General features: G+C 47.9%; 1 protein-coding gene across 1 annotated transcript in view; it reads right to left on the bottom strand.

The window, feature by feature from the left end:
• Positions 1–24052, bottom strand: part of LOC105282763 (TSC22 domain family protein 1) — a 70177-nt gene extending 46125 nt beyond the window's left edge. The window contains exon 1 of the mRNA XM_020032793.2: positions 23123–24052. Coding sequence (XP_019888352.2) covers positions 23123–23185 — 63 coding nt within the window. The 5' untranslated portion in view covers positions 23186–24052. The remainder of the gene's footprint in view (positions 1–23122) is intronic.
• Positions 24053–26686: the final 2634 nt, after the last annotated feature.

The raw sequence follows: 26686 nt of genomic DNA, 5'->3' as shown, positions 1-26686 counted from the left end.
AAGAACAAGAGGGTGGTGCGCGGGGAGGAGGAAGAAATGCCAGCTCATAAATAGATGAGCTGTCGGAGCGCCGGGATTACGTATGACGGAACATGAGATCAACGGCGGCGAGATGATATCTGGTGCGGGTAGAAGTCCACGGTGATAAATCTGTGGACCTTTGTCAGGTGGAGGTGCGGGAGTTCGACTATGGGGTACAGGCCGCCTCCAGCCGTGCGTGCGCGCGCCCCCTTTTGTCTCGTCGCAGCCGGAGATAAAGGGAATCGATCAAACTCTTACGAATTTCGCCACCGTGGAACGCGCCGCGGACGTTTGTCTTCGCGCGAGCGCGAGACGATCTTCCTCCATGTCCTCCAGCTATCTTGATAATGATCGACGAATTTGATCGATCGATAGCCGGTGGCGTGCTGGACGCTGTATGGATTCGTATAGATACGCGTTACGCGGACGCGAGCGTTACGTTCGCGTAATTTTAGATTTTCAAACGCAACGCTATATGATTAAGCCGGCCGACGGCTATTGCGAAGAAGTGACGAGATAAAATCTGGTTCTAGGATCGTTTGATCGAAAGTGCACGAGTATTACGTAATCGTGTAGTCGTACGTTGTCAATCTCTGCGACTGATTGAGTTATCCAATTTTTCTTGCCAATTGGTTTATAATATTTCTGCAATTAAAATCATATACGATGTCGAAACTTGCCTAAAACGCAAACGACTCCAGTTTCGTTCAAGAATCTATTTCCGCCGTTCGCTCACGCGCATTTCGAATGCTTTAGGTCACATCACGTTGCATTTCATTCTTTTTACACTGGTTCCGCTTTACACACCGTCGGCACCTTTCTCCGTTTTCGACTATTTGTCACTTGGTGTTTCGAAAATGCAACGCGATCATTTGAGTTCGAGCACAATCACTTCCCCGTTGACAGGTTTAGGGGATGCTCTCACTTTTTTCTTCTTTTCTCTCGGGCGGTGCCCTGTACGGTGAAGCCCGGGCGGCGTCTTCGACGGCTGATCTAAAGGGATTGGACGTTTGTCAGGGAGGGAACGGACAATATGAGAAGCCTCGACTATAACATCGAAATTCTCATAATCCTCCAAAGAGAAGGCCGGCGCTGCGCGAAGAGAGACGCGATGTTTTAATCCGTAAACACGTCGTTTGGCCGACGACAACGACGACGATGACCGTGGCTCGTCGGCATTTTAACCGATGGTAATCTCCCGGCTGCGGCTTCACGCACACGCTGGTCCATTTGCCACCAGCAACCCCATGGACGCGCCATAGATATTCCGGAGCGCGTACGACGGGACGATCTCATTCGTCGCGGCCGCCATCGAAAATTCCGAGACAGGGATTTAACCCGAATTCATCGGAGAGAAGCGCGTCGGGTTCCCGAAATTAATGGAAGGATTAAGAGGCGCGTTTCGTGGCAGCGTATCAGTGCCCGCGGCGCGGCCGATTCACGCGCGCGCGTGTTCGCCGATAAATCCGCTTTAATTAGTCGTAAATTAAGCCCGGCAACAATTACCGTCGAGCGCAACGCGCGAAAGAACGATCACTCGAATGCAGCGGCCGGCGGCGTGCGCAAATCGCTCGATTACTTTATAACGCGCGTTTCTCGCCGCATTTTTGTGTCGTGCGCGATCGTATCGCGATCCCCGTCTGGATCCAGTAACCATACTCGGGTCGACGAGATCGAGGCGGATTAAGGAAATCTAGGCAGGTGCTCAAACCAGAACTCGAGCTGGACGATCTCTGGACGAAAAAGAGCAATCGGATCGCGCGAAAGTGTCGAGAAAAGCGTTGCGCAACGCTCAACGGTATCTGCTCGTTTGTGCAAGACGGCGTTCGGGTGTTTAATTAATACTCCCCTGGCATGTAGTCGGCTGAACTGACACCTGTCTACCTCTCACGTCTTCATGCCCGATTTCGTGGCGAGATAATGCGACCAATTTACAGGCATTAAGAGAGTCTCTCTCGCGCGCGCGATGCGTTTAACAACGTTGCACAATGCGCGCAATTTGCGCACACAGAGGGGGAGATCATGCAGGAATAATTGTCCGAAATTACCGCTTGGGAACGCGCCGGATCGCCTTTGCGTAGAGCAAACAAAGCCGTGCGCCTTCTACCACTTCCCTACTGTTAAGTCCGATTTCAGATAAAATCCTCATGAAAAAAGAAACGACTCCACACACACCCTCCGTCGATTCTATCAGCGGGTCGGCTCGTGTGTGCCCGATCATGGTAAAGCAAACACACGTATCGTCTACCAGGGTGTACCGACGCATCGCAGGAAGAAAGGAAGAAGATTGGTGGTACTCGCGGCCTGGCGGGGTATAAAGGTTAATGAGCGCGCAAGCGCAACCTATTATTTCAGCCCGTTGGGTTTCTGTAGAATCCCTCTCGCTTGCACGCCGGCGATCCCTCTCTCTTCCGACTGTGAACCCTCCGCCGTCCTTGTTTATCCTCGCGACTGGACACGCTGTCGGTCTCCCTCTCGCCAAAATCGGACCGCCAGCGGCACGAGAGGGCAAGACGAAGAAAGCGGAGGAGATCGCAGGAGGAGAAAGAGGAGGTGAACCGCGAAGTGCAACGAGTGCGAGGAAGACACCGCGCGAGAGGGGAGGGACCGAGGGAACACCGTAAAGGTTCTCAGGAGAAGGGAGAAGTGGCAGACCTTGAGCTGCCACGAAGCTCTGAACGTCTTCATCCTGCCTCAAGCTGTGCTCGAAGAGAGAAGTTTGCGGTGCGCTGTTCAGCTCGACCGTCCGTCCATCCGCGCGAGCGCGCGCGGCAGACGGGGGTTTCACGAGATCCTTTAAATTCGTACGTAACGCGGACTCGCCGCACGCTCGAAGGACGCCTGGCTTTGATCGGCGGCGGCGGTGGCGGGTCCTCCGGTCATTCGATGCCCCATCGTCGAGAAATTCGAGAAATCGAATTCCGCGCTCCTCGCTTCTCATATAAATCTCACTTCACAAACGTCTCGCCTCCGAAAAATATTCTTGACGAACGCGATTTTTATTTTTTCGCTGCTATTAAATAATGATCACTTTTAATACTCTTTTTTGTTAAAAAACTCCGAAAGATGTATTTCTTATTTAAAATTAATGCACGAAAATATTATGTATGATTATATCAAGATGATTATGATAAAAAATGAATGTGTGAAAAAAAGGAATATCCTTTTGCAAGCGACAGAAAGGTTGAATTACTTAATAATACTGACTGGTCGTTCATCGGCACATTCACCTTATCTTTCTTATTCCGCATAAATTTTCATCCAGGTCGATTGGACGTAGATCGACGCTGTTATAGCGACGCTCTCGGCGACGTGGTCTTTTATGATACTGCGGGTAATTTTCCAGCATTCCGCGACACGCACGTTTATTAACAGGAAACTGATACTGGATATGTTAAACATTTCACACAAGCACTAAATAAAATAAAAACTAAAATAAAGACCATGCAAGATAATTTCTACTTTTAATACAAGAATAGTAAGATCGTCTTTCACGTAGATAAAACTGCATAAAGTAGATTTATTATAAACGGATATTTTTATGAACTTTAAAATTCGATCTTAATTCGGTACATTTAAAGATATGTTATGTCATGACGATCGTCATAAATATTTATTATGAAATGATAAAATTTTTGCATTTGTATAAAAAACTTGTACGATTATCCCCCCTCTCTCTCTATCTCTATCTCTCCTTCTCTGGCATAAAGGCATATTTTTGGCGTATTTTTACATTCGACACGGGATATGCACCCAAATCAAGCGGTCGCATTATGCGTCGTCACGATTTCGCTGTGTGCCGAGTTTTTCGTCGTTCTACCGTTGCCGACTTTTCCCGAGACCCCTGCATTCGCCACACTAGCAGCGACCCTCTTCCTCCTGTTTGTCATCGCTATAATACCGGATCCTTTTCTTCTTGTTTGTCATCGAGTACGTGCTGTGATGCCCGACGCGATCGCCGCAGATCCCAGAAGAAGAGGCGTGCACGCACCGCCCTCGGCGAGAACGTACTCTTGCGTGCCTACAAGACGTCCTTCTCAAAAACGACTGACAACGGTAGTCGTTTTCGCAAAACGATCACACCGTTGATTACACAAAACCGTACGCGACTTATTATAATCGCAAGAAAATAATTCGCCTCGTAAGCGTGGACGTCATCGGGAGAAAGTAGGATGCGACTCCAGCTCTCCACGAGAAGAAACTTTAATCAAGAGGGAGTGTATCGTCTTATTAAACTAATCACACAATCCGATGAAAGGCTGTGATTATGCTTGCAAATGAGCAGTATGCAAAACATTAGAAGATGGTAATAGCACGCTTCTTCGCTTATCGTGCAGAAACGTGTAGAAACATGAAAATACACGTGTTAGCGTCTCCGAAACGTGCAACGTATTGTCGTCCCGTTGCGTGCCATTATGTTGCTCAAGACATCGGTGACAAGCGCGGGCTGCGACGGCTCGTCGATGTTACAAAAGATTGGGCCGGGTAGGTCAACCGCGAGAGCGGATTCTCGTCTTTCACCCCGCGCGCAAACACACACATACATGCATGCACATGCATGAACCGCGTGCAAGCGACTCTTTTTTTCTCCTCTTGCCGTTCCGTAGGTCGCAGATCAGGTCGGGCCCCTTTGTGAGCCCGATATACGTCACACAACGCGGCCCGTCGGAAGGGGAGGCGGTGTCGGAAGAGGGTGAGATTTAATGCCGCTCTCCTTTCCCCCTTTCCCCCATAACGCGTGTTCTCTCGCTATCGCTCTTCTCTTCTTTTGCTCTCTTCGTGCATCTCGCCGCGCGCGCATCGTGCCTGCTCTCTCGTTCCGATCCGCTTTTGTGGCAACCGTTAAATTGGCTCTTCGGGGCGCGCATCTGTCGCTAATACCCAAGGCGGACCCACCGACGACCATGGACCACGAGAGAGAGCTTCCATATCCCGTGGTTTTGCAGGGACGATTTTCAGCGTCGAAGATGTCGATGCCCTAGTTCGCTCTTCTACGGAGTTCCACGATTAAACTGCATAAGATGTTTGATATCGTACCGTTTTCTTAATTTTTATATTTAAGAGATTCACTAGACATTAATTAAAGGAATATTTCAACTGATAATATCATCTTCATTTTTGATGTCAGCTATCAATCAGATTAACTAATCTTTTCTTCTTAAGAATATCAATTCCGATTCTTCGTTGTTCAAGTATTATTGAAGTTTTATTGAAGTGAAGTCGTCTTATTGAATCACCGAAAAATTGCGATGCAAATTTTTGAAACAAACGATTACTGGATAGCATGTATCTCCTCATAGCTCCTCCTCAGTCTGCACGTAAAATTTCTTGTTTCGCATAACCGCCGTTTAATTAACGCTGCACTGCTTGTCAACGACTAGTGTATCGGTCGTGTGTGAGGAAGGTTTTTACACTTCGCGGTTCTCGTTGGTACGTCGGCCGAAGGAAGAGGAGGACTAATTAGTCCTCCGGAATACGGCAGCCGAGATTTAATTACAGACGGGCGGACCGAAAGCGACCGAAGCCAGTGGTCCGTAGTGACGCATCCGGTATGCTCTCTCGCGCATGGGCGATTCCAGCGTATGTAAATCATTGCGCGCGTAATCTTGCGGACGGTCCCTCCGCTTTATCGGCGCGGTGCGCGTTCGTGAAGTCTCACATTGCGCATTCAGCGGAACGGAACTGGTGACGGCGTCGACGACGCGCTCCTCCGCGAGCACTACCGTCGCGATTCTACTATTTAATTAACCGAGCGGAGTATCAACGAGAGGCATCTCAATTCCTCGCTACGTACGGGTCACGCCGGCCGAAACACGGAGCTGAAAGCTCGGTAGCTCGCAGCGTTAACCGCAGGTATTATCACGATGGAGTCCTACTGCTGTTCTTCCTTTTTTTTTCAGTCCATCTCTCGCGGTCCATCTTCTCTTAAGATCATATATAGCAATCATCGTTATCTCGATCTCGTTTTCACGCGTGGAAACGCTTTTCTATCAAGCTGCGCCGCAGCCACGATAGATGAAATCGCCGGAATGAATTACACGCATTGCGCTTTTCCGTTTTTCCCGATTTCACGGGAGTTACGGATCTTTCTCACCGCATTCATCGCGCCAGAGGTCGGACTCTCCCGCCGAGTCGCAGCAGATCATCGATCGAGCCTCGGGCTCATTAGGCTTAGTAATTACGAACTTGTTGAGAGCGTTCGATTCTTACATAACGAGACGCCGTACCTGCCAGATCGTGGCGATATATCACCGTTTTAATCGCTTTCCCTCGTCTTGATATCACCGGCAGATAAACGAATCATCCGGCTATCCTGGGCGATCCTGAGCTGCCTCGTGATTGCTTTCTTTGCTCAGGCTCAGGTATCTATTTCTGTACGAGTTAGACTCTTTTCGAATAATTTACTATGCTGCTCGTAGCTGCAAAGGGAATTAATTACCGTGTTTTTTCCGAATTCTCGTGTTAACTTTAAGAGAATTACAGAGAATTTGTTATAGAAAAAGAGAGAGCGGCTTATTATCCTTCACAATGTCACAAATGTAAAAACATAGATGTTGGATATCCAAGATTCCAAATGTGTACAGCATTATGTGATACACAAAACTATACTACAAAAGTTCTCTATGATATTCTCGAATATATTATAAATGTAGAAACTTTTGAATTTCATTTCTAGACTTCCATCCAGATTTTTAGACCATTTTATTCGAATTTTCATGTCGAATGGACCTGTAGTCCTTTTCGTGTAACCAGTGGCGAGAGATTCTTGGTCGTCTCTGTGTGCAGTGCCTTGCGATCCAAGATCGAATGTGCGATCGAGTGTGTAAGTGCGAGAGCAGGCCACCAGCAGAGCTTGGACCACCTCGACCACCGGTGCAGTCGGGGTATAACCGTTTTCTCTGCTTCTTTCTCACTCGTTCGCCGCGTCTTGCTTTCGCCGGGTATCCTCCCTTCCTCTTGCAGGATTCCCCGCTTCAGACTCGACGATCAAAAAGAGATGCTGAGACGGGGCCCTGGACCGCCGCGGAAAGAATGCGTGGGCCGGACATAATGATTTGGACTTTGTCGGCCGGTGGCACGGCACAACGAGCGTTCGTGAAACTAGATTAGAACGTCATTATAAATATTCATCGCTCCGAGAGAGAAATATTCGTCGCATATGCATGGAATAATAACAATAATAATATATTCTTCCACACAACAGTGATGTTAGTGATGTGATTTAAATATCTTGCCTTCTTTCCGCTGTAATGTCAATGCGAGTGGTGCGGCGAAACATTAAAGCACGACTTAAATTAAGAGCAGCTGCGAAAAAGTTATAATTTAGTTCAGTTCTTTAGTAGTAATGATACAGATTCATTCATCGATATTTATGAATGACGATTTGCGTTGCAAATTGGATACGTTATTTATTTAAATCGTGTAACATACGTATTTTAATTCCATTCACATCGATATGTCAATAATTGATCTTTGTTCCACGCGTTATCCAATGTTCTTCCTAAGGTTTCTCGAGATTTTTCTGATTTGCGCGTAATCGGATTTGCTGATAAGTTGTTTAACGTAAGCGCAATTCGAATTAATCCGAAAGAATAATGAGAAACTCAAAACGTGCGTAAGTTTATTTCTTTTATCCGGTGTTTAATTAACAGGAAGTTCGAGTCATTAGACGCGCGGTATAATTAAGAACATAAATATCACAGACATAAAGTTACGGATGCAGGTGTATCCTTCCGACATACATGCGGCACTGAACTCGATATAATTTAATTATTTCAATAAAACAACTTTCGGTAATATCGAATCTCCACGCGATCGAACGCGACGATAATTTACGCTCGTGGTACTGACTTGACTTGGAGTGCGAGCACCAAGAGATGCGAAAAGGATGCAATCTTGAGATCGCTCCTTATTCCTTGAATAATAGCGCGAGGTATCCCGCAGGCGAGAAACATTCGCGGACCTGTGATCAAGTCGGCGATCGCGAGGATTCTCTGGGATTTACGGTCGGAGGGACTGCTAATCAGAACGGGACCACCAGCGCCCGTTCGGTGTCGGAAGGGGAGTCGCGAATTAAAGTCGCAGTCGGGAACACGATTTTACGAGCGCCAGACGCTCGCCGGAACGGCCGATGGCGGGGCGAGGCGGTATTAGTCTAATCGTTTCGAAGTTGGCCCAACAAATAAATTGGCTTATTTGCATGGGAATTAGGAATCCCCCGTGGACCACGGCGGGGCCTCGTGCACGTCGCTTCGACGTCGTCGAATGTCGCCGATAACGGAATTCTCCGTAAACCTGATGCACCCCTGCTGTCCCATTACTTCTCTCCGCGCGAGTTCCTTCTCTCTTCTCTCGAGTACTCTCGCGCCGCAGCGACGGCGGGAGTGCGATCGAGGTCCAACGAACTTACGAGCACCCTCGAGATCGCTCCTTAAATTAGGCTCTCTTTATCCGACCACGAAATCTCCGTTTCGTTACACGCGAGGACCCACGCAATCATAAGAATATCTTTATTAACCCGCGACGACGGTGGGTCGCCGAATCTCGGCTACGTCGATTTCCGCCTGCAAGGATGTTGCGGGATAATCGCGACGAAGTATGATCGAGTTGGCGTACGTTAAGTATCGGGTTACTTTGGCATAATCCACGGTCCCTCTCGTGATTGCATGATGAGTTCCCCTAAAGAGTATACAAAGACAGCAAGTCAAACTAATACCAAATATTATATCGAATACCGAATAATATAGAATTTTCTCTTTTTCAAAGACACAAACAAATTAATTCCTAAATGTCTGTTTTTCAAGGAAAAAATCATCTACTCACTAGCAACGAACAGTTATGACAACATTTAAATAGCGTAGGAATATCATTCACATTAGCAACCATGTAGCTTCCACGTGACAATTAACGTAACATTACCCATAACGCAGCGTTTTGCAACGGGATATCCATCATGGATGAGCTGCTCCAGGCGAGGCTTCGCATAGATCGTGCGAACAGATTCCAGCCGCGGCGTTCCCTCGGACTTTCTTCTCTCTTGATCGTCGTTAATTTTTACTTTCTACCCCTGTGCACGCGTCTCGGAGAGCATGATCAGCGGCAGGGAGAAGGATGCATCCGCGCCGCGTGTGTCGGAGCGCGTCGGCGCGCCCGCCGTTGCATTCTCTGGCACGAGCTCACCGTTATCCGCGCAACTAAATGACCGCATAGTCCCGCAACTGGCCGCTTCCGGCTGGCGCCGGGAGGGAAGTTCGCGCGCGCATCGCCGCACTTCTTCGATACCGGGGGCAACGATAATTCCCGATGTTTATGGCGCCCTCAATGTTTATAAGAAGGCGGTGGACTGGCGTTTTACTGCCGTTTTATAGCGGCCGTTATCCTGCGCGATTCCCAAAACTAGAAACGAAAACGAGCAAGGGGAAACTCTTGTCAGGGACCAAGGAGGCAGGGCGGCGCAGAGGGTTGGCTGCATGTTCCATGTCCACTTGGGAGAACGCTTAAGAGATACTCGAGGGAGCTACACGTTGCTCCCGTTGTCTGTTTTTTTACAAGTGGAAGGAAGCCCTCATCCCCTTCTTCCCCCTGTCGCTGATAGCGCTAACTAGGCACAAAGATATCATGCGGTTCCTTTCGGCCTAATTATGGCCGAAGTTTATGAGGGCGTTGCTGGATTAAAAAGTGCTTTTACAGCGGCACAGACACGCGTTCCTCGTCAGAGCGAGATGATGAGGATCGTTTCTATTGCACGTATCTCGACAGTCGACAGGATCTGCGTATCCTTGTTTGAGAGGATAGCTTCAAGACATCTGTGAAAAATAAAATCGGTACGATGCTCACAATCAGTTAAGTCACTTTATGAGCGGTCGCCGTATATGACGAACGTTTGCTTATGTTACGGCAGCTGTCTTCGATATTTTAGCTGACTTTGGTCGCACATGTTTCGCGGATGACGTACATCGGCTAAAAAAGGATTCGCGCTGGTGTTCGCGTAAATGCTGAAACGATGATGTTCACCGCGATAAAAATACGAAGGCATTCCATGTATAGTACATCATCATGTATATTAATATTCTAAATATTTTCATGTTTCGCAAAGTAATTCATTTAACTGTTGCAGTATTCTTGAAAATAATAAGACATATTTAAACTTGTGATTATATTGAGAAAAGAGATTTGAATAAAAAACATAACTTTTCAATGAATTATTATTATGTATAATATGGCAGCTATTTTTATATAAACGTATCTCGAAAAAGACATTTCACAGGATAGTATGTCAATTTTTATAATAATATGTAACAATCAATCAATTACATCTTATATGGACTTGCTGAATGGTACATTGCAGATTTATTGTCTTGAGGTCATAAAACGTGAAATCAACCAGGTATGAGATTCGATCGAGTGAGTGATCGTAATCGGTGAGTTGGCAACCTCCGAGATAGCGCATGAGGAAATTGAACTTCTTTGCGAACGATATTACTCACATCATACAGTGAATTGGATTGAGAATATTTCAATACCTTCTGCATTGGGTATTGACCGCGTTCGCGGAACCAACAACATTATGTGAAAGAGCATCTGTATTGTTACCCAGAGGGAAAGGCGGAAGTAACGAGTTAGCATCTCGATAGATAAAAGTGAGTACATTATGTATGGGAATGCAACGTAAGTGGAAAGTGGTAACAGTCGCGAAAGTGCGAGTTGGTCGAACGAAACGATTCGTGACGCAAGAACATATCCCACGAAGAACTTCCAAGGGAGATTCGCAAAGAATATCCCGATCGTTGATGATAGGACGATTGATAGACAGTCTGGGAACTTTAACGTGCAAAGACAAAATATTGTAGTGTGATATGCTTATCTGAATATGAGTGTAAGTATGAGTTATGTATGGGTATATATGACGCCGGCGCGGCGGCGCTTCTTTTTGTAATCGATTTAAGGAGTAGCCATTGTTGATTTAGTGGCATGTTTATTATTATGTATTTTCCCATTGCAACGATTGTCTTATATTTTGCGATGTTATGTTCTCGAGCAAGATCGCTTTCAAGAGTCAGTCATAGCTAGTCGTAACACAGTCGCTCGAGACATGTTGCGTTTCCTTCCTAATAATAAAATATTTTAATCTAACAGGTGTGTCTTTTTCCAACAGACATTCTTGACTCTTACAATAGTATTAACGAGAAGAAATGCTTCTTTTTTCGCGTTCGTTCATTTCGGTTCCTCCGTCGCGCCGAGTAAGCCGTTACCCTGTCGGAACCTTAACGACATTCAATAAATCGTGAAAAGGTCCCTCCGCACCTTTTCTGGATCGATTATCGGGCCGAACTCGAGAGTCCTCTCTCGAGCGAAGGGAGTGAAAGAGGGAGAGAGAGAAAAGATGTTTGCTCGCGTGTACGCACACACATGCGAATGGTCAGTCCGCGCGCGGAAGAGCGTGAGGAACGGAGGCGGAGGCCTTAAATACAGGTTCGAAAAGGAGAAACGAATTACCTACGAATCGGCTCCACCTCCCCTCTCCCTATCGGTCTTCTGCGAGCGGCCTCTTTCATCCTCTTCTTCCACCTCGCTTGGGAAAACGATCACAGTCTTCTCGCCCGGAGGGACTACCTCGTAGCCCTCTTTGCCCTCCTACCCTTTCACATGTCCTCTCTCTTCCTCCTGCCCATCTGGTTTCCCCTGTCCCGGTCCTCTTCGGGTCCTCTCTCCCCCCCTAACGTCTCCATTAGAAGCATCTTCGTCGCGCCTTCGGGGCCCCGCTGCGGTCTCTCCTAATTTGCCTACCGACCCGCACGATTTCGCTCCGGGTATCACGGGTATCCCTGCCCCGAAGATCGAGCATGCGAGACACGAAGCACGAAGCAATTTATTTTTGAGCCTCGCGGTACTCGCGAATTGCACGGGCACTTTGTTGGCCTTCCCTCCCTTCGGTTTCGTGGTCCTCCTGGCCCTTTCTGCTCCTTCCCTCCATCGATCCCTCGCCCTTCCTTCCACCCCACCGTCCCCACCGACCGCAATCTTCTCGCCCGAGGTGAACCTGGTATTCATCGTTCTCGTTAGTCGTCGAACATCTTCATCGGGAGCCAATGGATACCGCGACGTCTTAATAACGCGCCTCTGCCGTTCGCCGGGCTTTCCTTCCCCTTAATCATTCCGATTCTCACGACTTGCACATCGTGGACTGCTATTTTATTTTGCTCGCATCCCTCCACCGTTCACCCTGAACTGTCGGTCTGTGCGTGATGAGTCGTTATGGAGCACCTCCCTCATGTAAGTTAGCGATCCCATCGCGTCATTATTGACAGCTGACTTTTTCTTGTTGCATTCACTATACATGCTTAATTTCCGCGATATTTTATCTCACAGTAATTTTATAATTGCAGCTTGCCTTTATATGTTATGTTACAATCGCTCTTAGTTATCTATCTTTATAAATAAATAAAATATATAAAATTGAGTAACAGTAAATTCAGCAAGATGTTTTCATACATGTTTTCATACCTACATATCCTTCGTGGTATCTGCAGGCAGAATATTAGCACGCTCGATAATGCGTAACGCGAGGGAAGCTTGATATCTCCGGGGTTAACAAATGATCCGTTAATAATGCGCCACGCTGAGTTAGCGGTAACCTTTCGGAGATCCCGATGAAGCCCGATTTAAATCGACCAGGTCTTCAGTAAATTTCTACGCAATGCTATTTATCACCATTACCATCAATTTCCACGCTCGATGTGATTCACGTGATGTTGTCTTCGCCGAGTGCGGTTCCTCCCCACCGCGCTGATTCGCGCTTCTATCAGCAACTATGTGCGGATGGACTTTTGCAACGTGCACGCGCTTATTCCCCGGCGAGCACGATATTTGTTTCAGGCCGTAGAGCATACCGGCGGTCGGCCGCACATGATTTCACCTTTCCTCAGGGATATTCGCAGGTAAACGTGCATGAAAATCGGTAATCATAGTCCGCGTGTCGCGGCGGGCGCGCGCCATCGCGAGAGGCCTCGCGTTCGTCCTGTTTCGCCGTTTCTTCCGTACAATTTGATAAATATCCCGCGCCTGTTAATCCCGCAGAGCCGGTCGCACGAACCCTCGGCATAACGTGCTCTCGTAATTTGCAACAAATAATGATATTAACGTCGTCCATCACCTACGTACGAGAATGCTCGTGCGGCCGCGGTTTACCAGACTTAAGTTAGATTACATCTTAAGTTATCCTCCGGCGCGAAGGGAGAAAGAGAGGCCGGGGGAAGAAGAGGAGTCTCGCGGCATAAATCACATCGGGACGTGCGCGTTATGCGCGTGCATCGCGCGCAATAGAGAATGGATGTAATTAGAGCGCGCGTGTCATCTACGCTAAAACGCAGTCGGTCCGAGGCTCATTACGTTTACCGGGATGCACGCGTAAAAAAGTGACTGATCATCAATCTTTGCGAGTCCGCCGCGCGAAGATAATGCCCTACTTATCAAGATGCCAGCTCAAGATGATACACTCGTCCCTCTGTCTCGCGCAACTCACGTCGCCACCACCAAAAACTCTGTAATCATCCGCGGTAATTACTAAATAATCGTTGGCACGGCTTGATCGTGCATCGATCCGCACTACCGCGCTCGCGCCATCGAATCAGTCGTGCGACGAGCACGAAAAGTGGTTTCCCAGCATATAACATTTCCGTCGTGAGCCTCGAATTATCATTTTGATGAAGGGTCTCGCGATTTCTACGAAGATGCCCACGAGGCGAATCATTTTAACGATCGTATCTTTTAATTAGTGGAATCTTCACTCTATACTGTGTGCTCGGAGACTCGGTCTAATTTACCGAGACGTTAATTGAATTATAATTCAGGTGTAATTGAAATTGCCTTCTCTCGCGGCTCTCGCTCGCCGATAACCCGCTACGAATTCATTAAAATAGCGTCTCGCGCGCGACCTCTCTACACCCCGCTGTACGCCGCCATAATTTAATGCCATCGTAAAGTCGCGTCTGCCTCGCGCGGCGCCTCGCGGTCCGATCTCGTGCTCGAACCCCGTTTATATCCTCGAGATATATCGATCCCGGACAATAAGTCGAACTCGCCGGTTCGGTCTCTTCTTTTTAAAGCCGCACTTGACACAGCCTTGACTCCGCCGGTCGTCGCGTACACACGTGGGCGCCCCTGGCCTAGTGGTGATTCTCGCCCCGCGACTCGCAATTGCGCTAACGAGTCTCGCAACGACGGCGAGAGCCGCGAGAGAACGCATTGAACTGTAATGAGGGGAAAATTAGCGGCAGCGCGGCGCGCATCGTCCCGGAGAACGATGGAGGGACCGGCCCGCCGCAATTGCGTCTGCACGGTTGCAAGCCGACCGCTTGATTCCTTCATGCCAGCGATTAGCGCAGCGGCCAACCGCCGCCGAGACTTCCTTATGTCGGGGCGAGGCGCAACAACCGTCTGCCTGCACTTACGCGAGGCCGGTTCGTACTTAAGTCGCGTTAGGCCTCGGTTGAGACGGGCCAAGGGCTATCCGGAGGGAGAGAGGGCGAGAGAAAGGGAGAGAGATGGAGAGTGCGTCCCGACCACCCTGCGGCCGCCGGTCTTGGCGATACGACCATGGAATGCATCGTCGTTTTCCTCTTTTCTCCCCTGATTGATGCCGCGAGCTACGCGTGCCTCTCTTTCTCGTCTACGACGTACTTACGCAGGAGGGAAACGCGGCTACGTCGGCAGCGATTCGCAAGCGTTCTGGATGCACCGCGGTCAAGATTATTCCTGCATCAACGCGGTCGTAAAATCCACGGTGGAACGACGATGTTGAGTGTACCGTCGACTTTGGATGCGCGGCAGATGCGTTTCTATTTTATCGATATCCTTCTAACAGAATCTGCTTGCTCGGTCTTTCGCAACAATTATTTCGCAATAATTTATCATTCGCGCCGATTGCGGGAGCAAGAGAGAAAGAGAATTCGCATGCGTAACGGCTTCGATACGGGGGTTACGCGTATGCGAGAGTATTACGGTAAAAGAAGAGGGAGGGGGAGTGAGGTCAGTCTACGTCTTAATTTCATACTCCATAAAGCTAATAATTCCGCGTCGTTTCAATGCCGATCGCATATCGTGCTCGTGACGGTCAATTAACGTTTAACCTTGACGAGTATCGCCTTGCATGTGTACTCAATCTAGTGCGTGCACGCTACAGACCGTGGACTTGATCGAGCGATGTGGGATCGTCGATAGAAAATTGGATACGTGACAAGCTTATGGCATGCTCCGCAATAGATTGTTAATTAACGTCATTTTAATCATAACTTCATTAACATGATCAAGAACGACGGTATACGACAAAGTACAAAAAGTAAGTTGAAGCTTATCAGATTAAGAGTACCAATAATTGATTATACGATCCCGTAAGAAAAACCTACAGCTTCATAAAGCGACGTCACATTTTTGCACAATGTAATAAATTATAATAAATAAATGTTTTAACGTGAATGACTCGAGAATGTTACTCAAGATGCGCTTGTCACGCACGCTTAAAAATTCACGTGACGTATTCGCGTAGCGCGAAAGTGTCTGTTACAAAGAATCTTCCGCAATGTTATCGTTTATGCGATTATAAATCATGTTGCTATTACACACGATTAAATAGCGCAAGATCCCTGTCTCGCTTCACTTTCGCGTTTCGTTCCAGCTCGCTCTCCGCGCATGCAACGGCAAGCGATGCATCCGAGTGTCTATATAAATGCGTTTCCATATGTGCGCTCGCTTGCCAGAGACACAATGAAACATCTCGCCATGTGAGAAAGCTCAGGTGGATACTCACGGATGTTACTCAATGCGTGAGAAATTATGATCTGCAAGCTGAATAGGTTGAGATAGCTTTCGTCCGCGATCGAACAATGACAATGGAGTCCTATTTCGTGATTTTTGCTGAATCGTTCCGTGAATTTATCACCGTTTGTATTCGCGATAATAATTCGCGCCTACTATAGCGCGTTGACTATCGATAAAAAGCCAAAGCTTTCGTAGGATGACAGTACATGTTATGTCTCGACAGATTCACTTATGAAGAATATATGTCGCTTGTAAGAAATAGGAAGAACGGTTAAACGGCAAAATTGCATATCAAATAGAATGTCACGTCGCGTACAAAAATTCTCATTCCTGTTAACACACACGTGTAACTGGCGGATATAAATGAGTTTTCGTAAGTGGGTCGTTACTGAAGACCGAGGTTGTACAAATGAGTTGTTGATTACGAGGACTTCTCACAGGTACGAAATGGCCATATTTTTCGGATGAGAGAAACGAGAAACATGTTTCTTCTTTTTTTGGACCGCAGTCGGATGTAACGTACACTGTTACATCGTAACACGCGATACGGCTTGCAAGGCTGTTCAAGCGTGTTTCATTCGCCCAATTTGGTGCTCGGTTAATATCTCCTCTCGGCGCCACGGTATATTATAATTTTACTTTGCGTGACGCTACGTATACGGATTGATATAAACACTGGTTTAAAACACACGCAATGGATGACATGTACTTTTCAGATGTCATACTGCACACGGTGATTAATATAATAGCCTCTCCAATCAACGGGAATCCATTCGATTAACGCGTATTGATTCGTATCGCATTAACTGTGAAATCGATATTTATTCACATCTGCTGAACCATGTTGATACATAATGAAAATATTGGGTAATTTGCGTAGATAATAATCACCTAATGCCTAATTCTCACTCAACGACCATTAAGCATCGCGCAAAATATATTATATGCATGATTCTCTTTATTATCGCAGGTTTCGTCCAGAAATTATAAATAAATTGAATCCACGCGAAGTTATAACTTCTAAAGATATATAATACACACTAGTTTCTCCAACTCTTTTAGAAAAGATAATTAATAGTCATACGATGCCGTCTGGCGAAAGACAGAAGTGTAGCATGAAGAGTTTAATTGCTCTTGCGATATCCTTCTTCGCGCGCGACGATCGGCCATTAACAATTATAATTATTCGACTGGGACGTGTGCAAGATGCGGCGAGCCGACCGACGATCTCACGATGGCGACTTTTGCATATTCCGCACCGACGAGAGGCATACTCGCGCTGTTGCATCGGTGGTTGCAGCCAATTTGCGTACCTCTATAAATACGAGTACCGGCGCGTTGCTCGCGTCGGGAAAATGTTCCTAGAGGCGTTCGGGACCCAGGGTTGCGCGTATCGTACGATACATAATGCATGAGTCGACGCATCTCTTGCCTCCTGCGAGGAGAGAGTGGGTCCTACCGGGCCCACATCGTCCTTCCGCGCCAACTCTCCTTTTCCTTCCGTCGCGCGAGTCGCCGTGGATTCGCTAATTAAGGAGCGAGAGAAATATTCGCCGTCGAATTCCCGTGAGGGGGCTGCGATAAACGGCGCGTTTCCAGCCGGCGAAATGTACGGTAAAAGGCCCGCGCGATCGTCGTCGCCGGTGGTGGCCGGGAGGCCACTTGTGTTTTTCGCCGATGATTAAGTACCGATAATGACGCGAATAAGTATTCGCGTAATACGCCGGACGATCCAGCGCCGCGTCAGCCAACCGGCTGACCAGTGCGCGCTGTCTCGTACGAGGAAGATAAATTTCGAGAAGAAGGTAATGGGACTTGTTCTTGCTTCCAGATTCGTCTTATGGGGATATTCTTCTTGCGCGATGATCAGCGTGGTCATCAACCGCGCGGAAAGAATTTCGAACGGTACCGAGCGCGTGATGGATATGAATATGCAGCGCGCGTCTTAAAGTCACCTCTCGCGCGAATATTCACGATTTCTATGTTGTTTTCATGAATAACTAATTATTCACGATTGAATTATCTAATATATTGAAATGGCGATAATGTAATAATTTGGATAATGGAACGATTTACACTTTTGTCAATCGTCGGCGCGAAGGAGCGTGAATAGAGTCTCTCAGATGTCTGCTTTATTGAAAATTCCAATATAGCAATCGTGACATATTTTTCAGTTACTATTCCGTGGTCCACGGGATGCCAGTTCAGAGGCAGCGCGCCTTCGTTACGTCGTCTACGTGCGTTTCGCGCAGCACGCTGCTCTTACGGCCTTAAACGCAGGATAATTTTCATTCTCGGTAAGACCTAAGCGCGCGCGCGATCATTTACGCAACGAATGGGGTGTAAACTGTAAATACTTGGGCGTTTTTACTTGACGGCGAAGCCCCGGAGCCCCGCTGTTAAGAGCCCAGAACAAGGTCTCTCGCGCGAGCTTCGCCTTTCTCGTCGCTGCTGCTACCCCAGGGTCGCGGGGGCATCCTATCGCGTAAATCCGCGCACCAAGAATTTCCAGGGAAGCTACGCTCGCGCGGTGCATGCATATGCATGCGCGCCTACTGCGTACACGCCAACGCCAGTAGACGTCGGATAGAAAGTAACTGCCAATTAGCGGGTGAGCCCACGGGGAGGAAACTTGAGGACGCGCTGGTCGTGCCGAGCGCACATTTTGCCGATGATTCACTTTTTATCGCTCCCCGTCTCTCTCGCGCGACCAATAATTTCCGAAACTAGACTTGCCTATGAGGCCCTCGAGACCTGCGATCAGGGAAACACAGCAGCTGACATTAACGTGAAAACGTCTTGTCACGCGGGGATGAAATATGGTTGTGGTCTCGGGGTTTCCGTTCGACAGCACGCGCGAGTTCGCGTGCCTCGTCCTCCGCAAGAAAACGACAGATGCATGAAAAGTTTCGAATTGGGGACGGTTTGATGATCATCTGTGAGGACTGATGAGTGGAAACTTGGAGCGGTCCGTGTGGTTTTATTCTTCCGGTTGAAACTACAAAAACTCTCGGGAAGCCGCTTTCTCGGAATTGCATGGTCTTTACAAATAGTGTTGCTCTTATTTTCAAGCGAAACCAAGTTCGCGACAAAGCTACTTGAATCGAATGCAAAGAGCGATTTTGTAATATGCAGATTGCGAGGCTGAGGTCTCGACGAGTCATCATCTCGTCAGGGATACAATTCTCTGATTCTAACGAGATACGATCGCGTGGAGGTTTGCGCGAGGCTCGCCACAATTAGATAAGCAGATGATTCGTGTACTGGGCCGTACGATCGATCGAGAGGAGCAGTAGAAACACACGTTTGGATTTCCGACTGGCTCTCACTGATTCTCGTGTGTCAATGCAACTACACCCTGCCAACGTACGGACACATACAGACATATTTCTTGACGATCATACAGAAATCCGGTTCTTATGGTAATCGAATCGAATGACGGGAGTAGGTGAACCGAACGTGCAACGAGTTTCACGCGCGCGCACAGGTGCACATCGATTACGTGTGCACGGGAATAAATAATTTATGAAAGTTACTCCCGATGAAAACGAGTTATGTGGTTACGTGCTCCTGCATCACTCGCATAGTTCTACTCTCATTGACCTACATAATTCATTTCGATGCAATCATTATGATCTTGTTGCATGATTCTTCTTGTCTCATGTTGTCTCACAATTTCCTTCTAGTCTCATGACTTTTGATGACTGATCAGTCATGACTTCACATGTTTAATTTACGAGAAGTCTTCTTTGATATACATATATAGATTATATATGTCTCTCTGATATATACATATATGTATATATAAAATGCGAGATAAAACTCGTACTTCCAACGCACAATCGTGCTTAATACTCGAGCGTTAGCCGGTTAATGTCGAGCACAAGACTCGCGATCATCTCCGTGAAATACTGCCTTTCCCCGGCTATTAACGATCAGCGGAATCGGCCCGAATTATAAACGTCGTCATAATTCATCAACCCCCGTGCCGATGTTAAAAACAAAGCTCGAGTTGGGGGTAATATCAGGAACAGCTGGTCCATGCGCCTCTTCTCATCGTTATGTCCGACGCACCCTCGGAAACCTGCGTTGCGATGGACGATAGCCCGCTCCCGTACACGTCGACAAGCACATGCGAGGCCTGCAGGTGCGCGCGCGCGTATACATACGCAGATAACGACGTTCCTGAACGCAGATCGCGACGTAGATTTATCTGGCGCGAAGACCGCTGACGCTGTTCCTTCGCGCCACCAGCTCCTCCCCTTTGATAATCGCGTGGGGCCCTCTCTTTCTCTCTCCTTCTCTCGCCCTGTCTGAATTCCGAATATGGCGGAGCACGAAGATGAGGAGAAAACAAGGGAGGAAAAAGCAGGGGGCAGAAAAGGATAAAACACAACTGAAAGAGGGAAGAAAAAGAGTGAAGAGTGTTAAGGATGCGATCCGGATCGGAACTTCGAAATCGCATTCTGATGTACAAAGTTTTGCTCTTAGGTTTTGTCAATGTTTCAATATTATTATTGCATGTTATATTACGTAATGTACATAAAATGCTTCAATTCACGATATCGGAAAAGGTAATAATCTGGAGAAATAGAAAAAACTAAGGGATTACCGAATTTAATCGGTGTAGCAGCTCTAAAGATTTATGCAGACTCATTAGACTCTCCACAGACTCTTCAAGCATCATTCTACAGAGTCATATACTTCAGGTGTTTGCACAGAAACGGGCAGGTAATCGAAGTCATGCGATACGCAACAATTTTCTTCAGGAAGAGCGCGGGCAGATTACGTGATGTATGAGTCGAGTAACCGGTTGAAGCAGAATCGTCTAACTGTTCGAGCTACAGCGCTGATAGATCTGGTAAAATTTGCTAGCCTGAGAGAACGCATCTGTCATCTAGAATTATATTACTATCCCTTTCCCCCTTCCGTATATTCAAACTTACCCAACGCGCTTGTAAATCACTTTAGCTTTCAGAACAAATATGCAGCACGGAATTTTTATTGTTATTTTATTAAGGAATCTTGTATGTATGTGATTATGCGCGCACCGCAATATTTATGACGCGCCTTGACCGTTTACGTCATATTCACAACGAAATGCGCCATAAATACGTAACCATAAACTTTTAACGAGGCGATTACGATCGCGTCCGTCTCCCGGAACAGCGGGACATTTCCTAATTGGAAATAACAGCTGTGCGTTGAAATCGGTACGATTCGCTGACGTGAATTAAAAACGCGCAGCTGTCAATCGCGCCGAGAACGTCGGTCTATGTCACATGTCTTTTGACGTTATACATCTCTCCGGATTTCGATCCGCGATCGACTCGCGGGAACCCGGGGCATCGTTTCGCCACGCTATTACCGGCACAGAAGAATTAATGCCCGCGCGAGGAATAAATTCTCCTTTACGTGGCAAAATAATTCTCGTAAAACGCGTTCGCTGCTATATTCATAATTTAATGGCCGTAATTTACCGATAGCCGTACGTTCCGAGCGGCGTGCTCGTGCCTAGGCAAAATATTACGTACGCCCGTGCTTCTTGGCCGGCATAGCGATATAAATGCTCGCGAATGGGCAGTCTCGATCGTGCGGCAGGTATAAGCAGGTGGGTCAGTTAGCCGGTGAAAATTGCTTCGGTGCGATCCGAGGGTAGTCATCACGGGCCGTCTTGCTTTCGCGCTACACGCATAGACAATCCCGAAAGCGGTATGTTGCATTACCATACCGCGGAATGATTCCGTGTAAGTATATCTTGTAAATAATGTCTTAATCTTAGCGGAGAGCGTTATTTGCTGCACGGAGATAAAAGGGGTCATTGTCTCGATCGGAAATGTGCTTTCATTAATAGCAACCCAAGTGCATGCTCTACTATATCTGTAATGAACACAATTAAATGATAATTACGGATAATTACGCAAATTCTCTCACTATGAGCTAGCGAGAGTCATCGAGTATCGCAAATTTTCGTCAATGTTCATTCACAAATTAGCAATAAACGGAGAAAGAAATAAATGCCAAATGGTGTTATACATCAGTTTCCTCATTCATCTGCCAGAAGCGATAATCACGTGTAGCACCGGCCGTTAGAATGACGTTGTTTCACGCGGGTAACGATCCTCGAGATCTCATTTACAGTACAAATTAGTCGTAGGCCGGTCCTCCGTCCTTAATGGCCGGTCGGCACGCAAAGAAGTTAGGTTTAATGAAGACCGCGCGTTATCCGTGACGAACCATGCGCGCTCGTTCGTTCGTTCGCTCGCTGCTCGCAGACGGTGTGCGAATGGCGCGCGCGCTCGCTTGCGAGACCACGCTCTCAGTGTATGCCGAGTGAATGCGACTTAAACGAAGATTTATGCCGCGACGCGTAAATATAAACAACAATATGCAATCCTCGGGCATTGTCCAGCGTGGTAGACGCGCGAGAGTCAGCCAATGCGAGCTAATAAGCTCGCTTGCTCGCTCACGCGCGGCTTCTCGACGACGCGACTTTGGCATCCGGCCACCGCATTTCCTGAGATCTAATCGAGCGGGGTGTAACGAACGACCGAGACCATCCTCGACTCTCGTCATCTCCGCGAGCAGGCGGTTTTTTGTCCCGGCTCGTCCCGGCAGAAATTTGTCTGTTGCTGTCTTAATATGCCGGCTGTCATGCGCGTCGACGGTTATCCATCCCGGGATACTTTTAAAGAAGCAGGTAAACTCGTTTAATCCGTCCACTCTTCCCGCGCAATTTTCGGATGCGAAAAATTTAGCACACGAGTGAGAAAAGATAAGCGAATATTGGATTACAAATATTTGAAGAACGTACTGTATGTATTATTTGTTTCACTTAAGTTTTTTCTACCTTTATCGTTTTTATGTATGGATTATATCATAATTAAAGTTAAATGGGGTTTAATTAATATTTACGAAAACGTCATATGCATCTAAAGAGAAAAATTTAAAAGATGATAATGATAATACTTTCTGCTCCGAAATTAATAATGAAACAAGAAGTATGTAGTACGTATGCATCACTTAGATGAAGTAAAGAAATAAATACATCACACAGTCATATTTGAGAACAAAAAACATGCAGCGCGCGATTATAGGATTATTTTCCGCAAAGAACAGCGAAAATTGATAGGCTTCCTGCAAGACATTCGCCACGTACATATCACGGAGAGTCGGTGTGTCACCGCGAATCGCATCCGCGACAACTATGCAATTAATTATCATTACGTGCAGGGTTCGTAGATTCCACTTCCGCCTTTACAAATACGCAACGCATAATACTCACGCTCATGTCCTCCATACTGCAATTTCCGGCGTGCATTAATCCCTGATTGGTACAACTTTCCATAGGCGTCGCGTGGAAACGCGGAAACGAGAGAACGAACGCACCGAGCACACCACGTACTGTCACTCGTAGGACCACGTAGGACGTGCGTTCTCGTCCCTCGCACGTCACGATACTCCCCCTCAGGTAAATCACACGTCCGCCGATCGATTCAACGATGACGGCCGATCTCTCTCTTCCGCGATCATCACTCGGAGAAACCGGTCACAATCTCGCTGGACACCGCGTCGGAGACTGCTGCGACTCGTCGTTCCGCGTCTCTGAGAGCCTCATTGACTCGCCGATGACACAGGCCGAGAGTCACCACCACGTCGTACAGAGCACACAGGGAGGGAACACGCACACGCGATGCTCACCGCAAGATCGCCGGCAGGGTCGCCGCCACCGACGCGACACGGCGACGACCGCGGCAGCCAGGGTGGTCCACGGAGCGTGACATCCTCCGTATCGGCCGTCGAAGTCTCCACGCGCTTTCGGTGCAACAGTCCCAGTAGACGACAGTTCCCCCGGTCACGGAATCACGAGAACGCGTCGGTCGTCCTCGGCTGGCACTTGTCCACCTCAACTACCCACGGTTACCCCCGAAAACGAAGACGCGAACGGAATCGGCTCGTCGGGTGGACCTTCTGCGAGAAGAACCGAAAGACGTCGTCGTCTCCCGCTCGACCCCGTCGTAGATGACTCGCGTCGTCCGTGTTATCGAGTCGCACGGAACCCACCGGTTCGAGAAAAAAAGGCCGGGACCACACACAGCCGCCGAGAGGTCTTCGGGGAGTTCGAATCTACGGATGTTCACGGGGCGCCGACGATACGGGCGACCGTCGCCGTGTGAGAGAAAGGGAGCCAAGCGCTCGCCGGCTCGGGCTGAAACTCACTGATGTGAGTTGGTTCTCCTGGTGCCCGGCAGGTCTGCTCGCGCCGCGACGTGGTGAGGGATCCTGAGGCAGACGGAGAGGGAGGAAAACAGGAAGAGAGAGGAAAAAGGGAGATAGAAAGAGAGAGGAAGCGAAAACGACGTGGTAAAGCAAGACGGAGGCGAAGGAGAGTCGGGGCCCTACCATCGTGCCCCTTCCAAACAGCCCATCGGCTGCCCAGGGCTCCGACCATTATCTCTCTTGGGCAGCTCTGCCTCGCACGAGGGGCTACCCGGGGTAAAGGCACCGGGGAGGAGAGGAGACCGAGGGTTGGAGGGCTTTATTATATTTACGAGGCGTTATCGAAGCAATCCAACAATATTGATTCCGCGCCGCGGAGCGATCGCCCATCTCAAAGAACGCCCAGCCACGGACCCCCGCTCGCTCGCGTTTATTCGCTACCGGAGGGCTCACGGCGCCCTTATTCTTTCCACTCGCGCGCTCTCGACTCCTCGACGAGACTTTTTATTTTCGCCCGCCTTTTGCTTTAATGCCGGCCGAATGCGATCGAATCGCCGCGTGTTTTTCCCCGCGTGAATTACGCGGCGATCGCCCGGGCTCCGCGTTGCTGCCGTTGCTTCTGTTGTTCCGCTGCTGGAGGAATACCTATTAGGGTGGGTGGGATATCATAAATTCGACTAGTGATCTCGATCGGGACGCGGCTGACCTAGGGACCAGCAAGGATTAAACGTTAATTCCATCGTTATCTCGCTTGCACTTATCTCTCGTGCGAAGTTACAAAAGAGGAAAATTTTCTGGCGCGCGTTTTATTATGTTCTTCATACATAGGATAGTTTGTTAAGAGAGATTAGCAACACATGCACTTTTGTACATTAAAAGATTTATTTTTCATAGCAAAAACGCATCCTCAAAGTTTACACTTGATTAGTACAGTATTTCATCGATATTTTATTACATGGATTATTTGGATTGGCCAAAGAGAAGTTGTCATTAAGATTTAATGTTCAAGATTCCGCAAAATGAAAAATATTAATAAAACTTTCAGAGAATATGAAATGAGAGAGAAAAAGGCATGAAACAAAAATTAGGATTATATAATTTTGCCTTAACTTTCCACTTATACTCAAAACAGAACTTTTTCGTATTGATTTTCCTCCACAAGTTGCTTACGTAAAAATTACATTTTGTGTTCCGACGATAACAAGGAGTGATATCATTGACATCATCGCTGCAGCTGGACTGGCGTATCAAGATCGCAAGAAGCGTGACGCTCGTCGGCAGTAACCTTCCAAAGAAGAAATGTCCTGATTACCTCTTACACGCCCATTTGCGTGGTTGCGGTCGGATCGCGTTAGAAACTGAGTCTAAACGTACGTGTTACCACGCGTACGGATGTGTGGGTGGGTTCGCGTAACAGCTGATCGTCCTCTCCGATCGGAACGGCAACAACGACGGCGCAGGAAGCCGCGGACGTCCCTGCGGTGTCGTCCATTTGTATGAGTCTCGGAATTTCATCCGTATTCGATTTAAGCGCAAAGATAACGACGCGTCTTCACCCCCTCTCTCCCGCCTCGCCATTCCATTGCGTTCGCACTGCAAAGTGTTCAAATCATCGAACACATACATGCGCTCACGGGGAAGTTGATACGGCGAGAGAACTCACTGATAGAGAACTAAACACGAGGATATACGTCAGGCAACGGCGTAATCAGAGAACAGGCTCGACCGCGAAGATTATAAGATACGTTTCCTTTTTTTTCTACCTCGCGAGAGAAGACACATACTCCATAAATTTCAGTTTTACCGCGTGAGAGCGGGAGTAGCGATCGTTAATCACGCGTTACGCACCTGCGTTGCTTCCAACGCTTTTCCGATAAGGATTTACCTCTGATAGTGCCTGAAAATTTCCATTTCGTATTAATATTGCATTTTTCGACGTTTGCTCTTCGCCGGAAGAACAAACCCAGCCGTCAAGCTTTTATTTATATTTCGGCAATAATTTTATGGTAACAACGCGAAGGTTCGACCATGGATCAAACCGCTTTTCTGTACTTCTCTCCGTGTGGACGTAATCCTGTTCGTTTAATCTCCTATATATCATACGCGAGGTCTCGCTCTCTCGGGCCGACTGTCTCGCTATCGAAGAAGAAAGTACAAGGGTACGAGGGTAACGTAAAGCCGTCGGGTCCCTCGAGTTGAACTTAAACGTACAGTTATAACGTTCGATGCGCGCATGAATGGAGTATAATGCACCTAAAGTATGTCCTTCTTGTACCGGAGCCGAGGCAGAGCTCTCCCGCTTCGTCTCGCAGGGCGCAATTTATGCTCGGCGTCTCGGAGAGAGGCAGGCTCGAAATCGCACGCGCGCGCTTTGCACCGCTGATAGTTCAGTGTAGGAAGCACAGATAGGAATAAGAGGGAACTCGTCCTCTCTAATCCCCGTGAAAGCGCATGATGTGCCCACGGCTGGATAAGGGGGCAGGAGAAGTAGGAGGAGGAGGCTTGATGAACTTGCCTCGTGAATCACCTCTCCTATAAAAATCGGCGCCCGATGCGCGAGAGAGATAACGCCGGGGAGGAGCGGTAACAACAGGTTTGCTTATGTACGCACGTACGAGGCCCCGTCGAG

Source organism: Ooceraea biroi, chromosome 1 (assembly GCF_003672135.1).
Source record: "Ooceraea biroi isolate clonal line C1 chromosome 1, Obir_v5.4, whole genome shotgun sequence".
NCBI lineage: Eukaryota > Metazoa > Arthropoda > Insecta > Hymenoptera > Formicidae > Ooceraea > Ooceraea biroi.
Note: the sequence above shows the minus strand (reverse complement) of the source record. Positions and strands in the feature narration are given on the sequence as shown.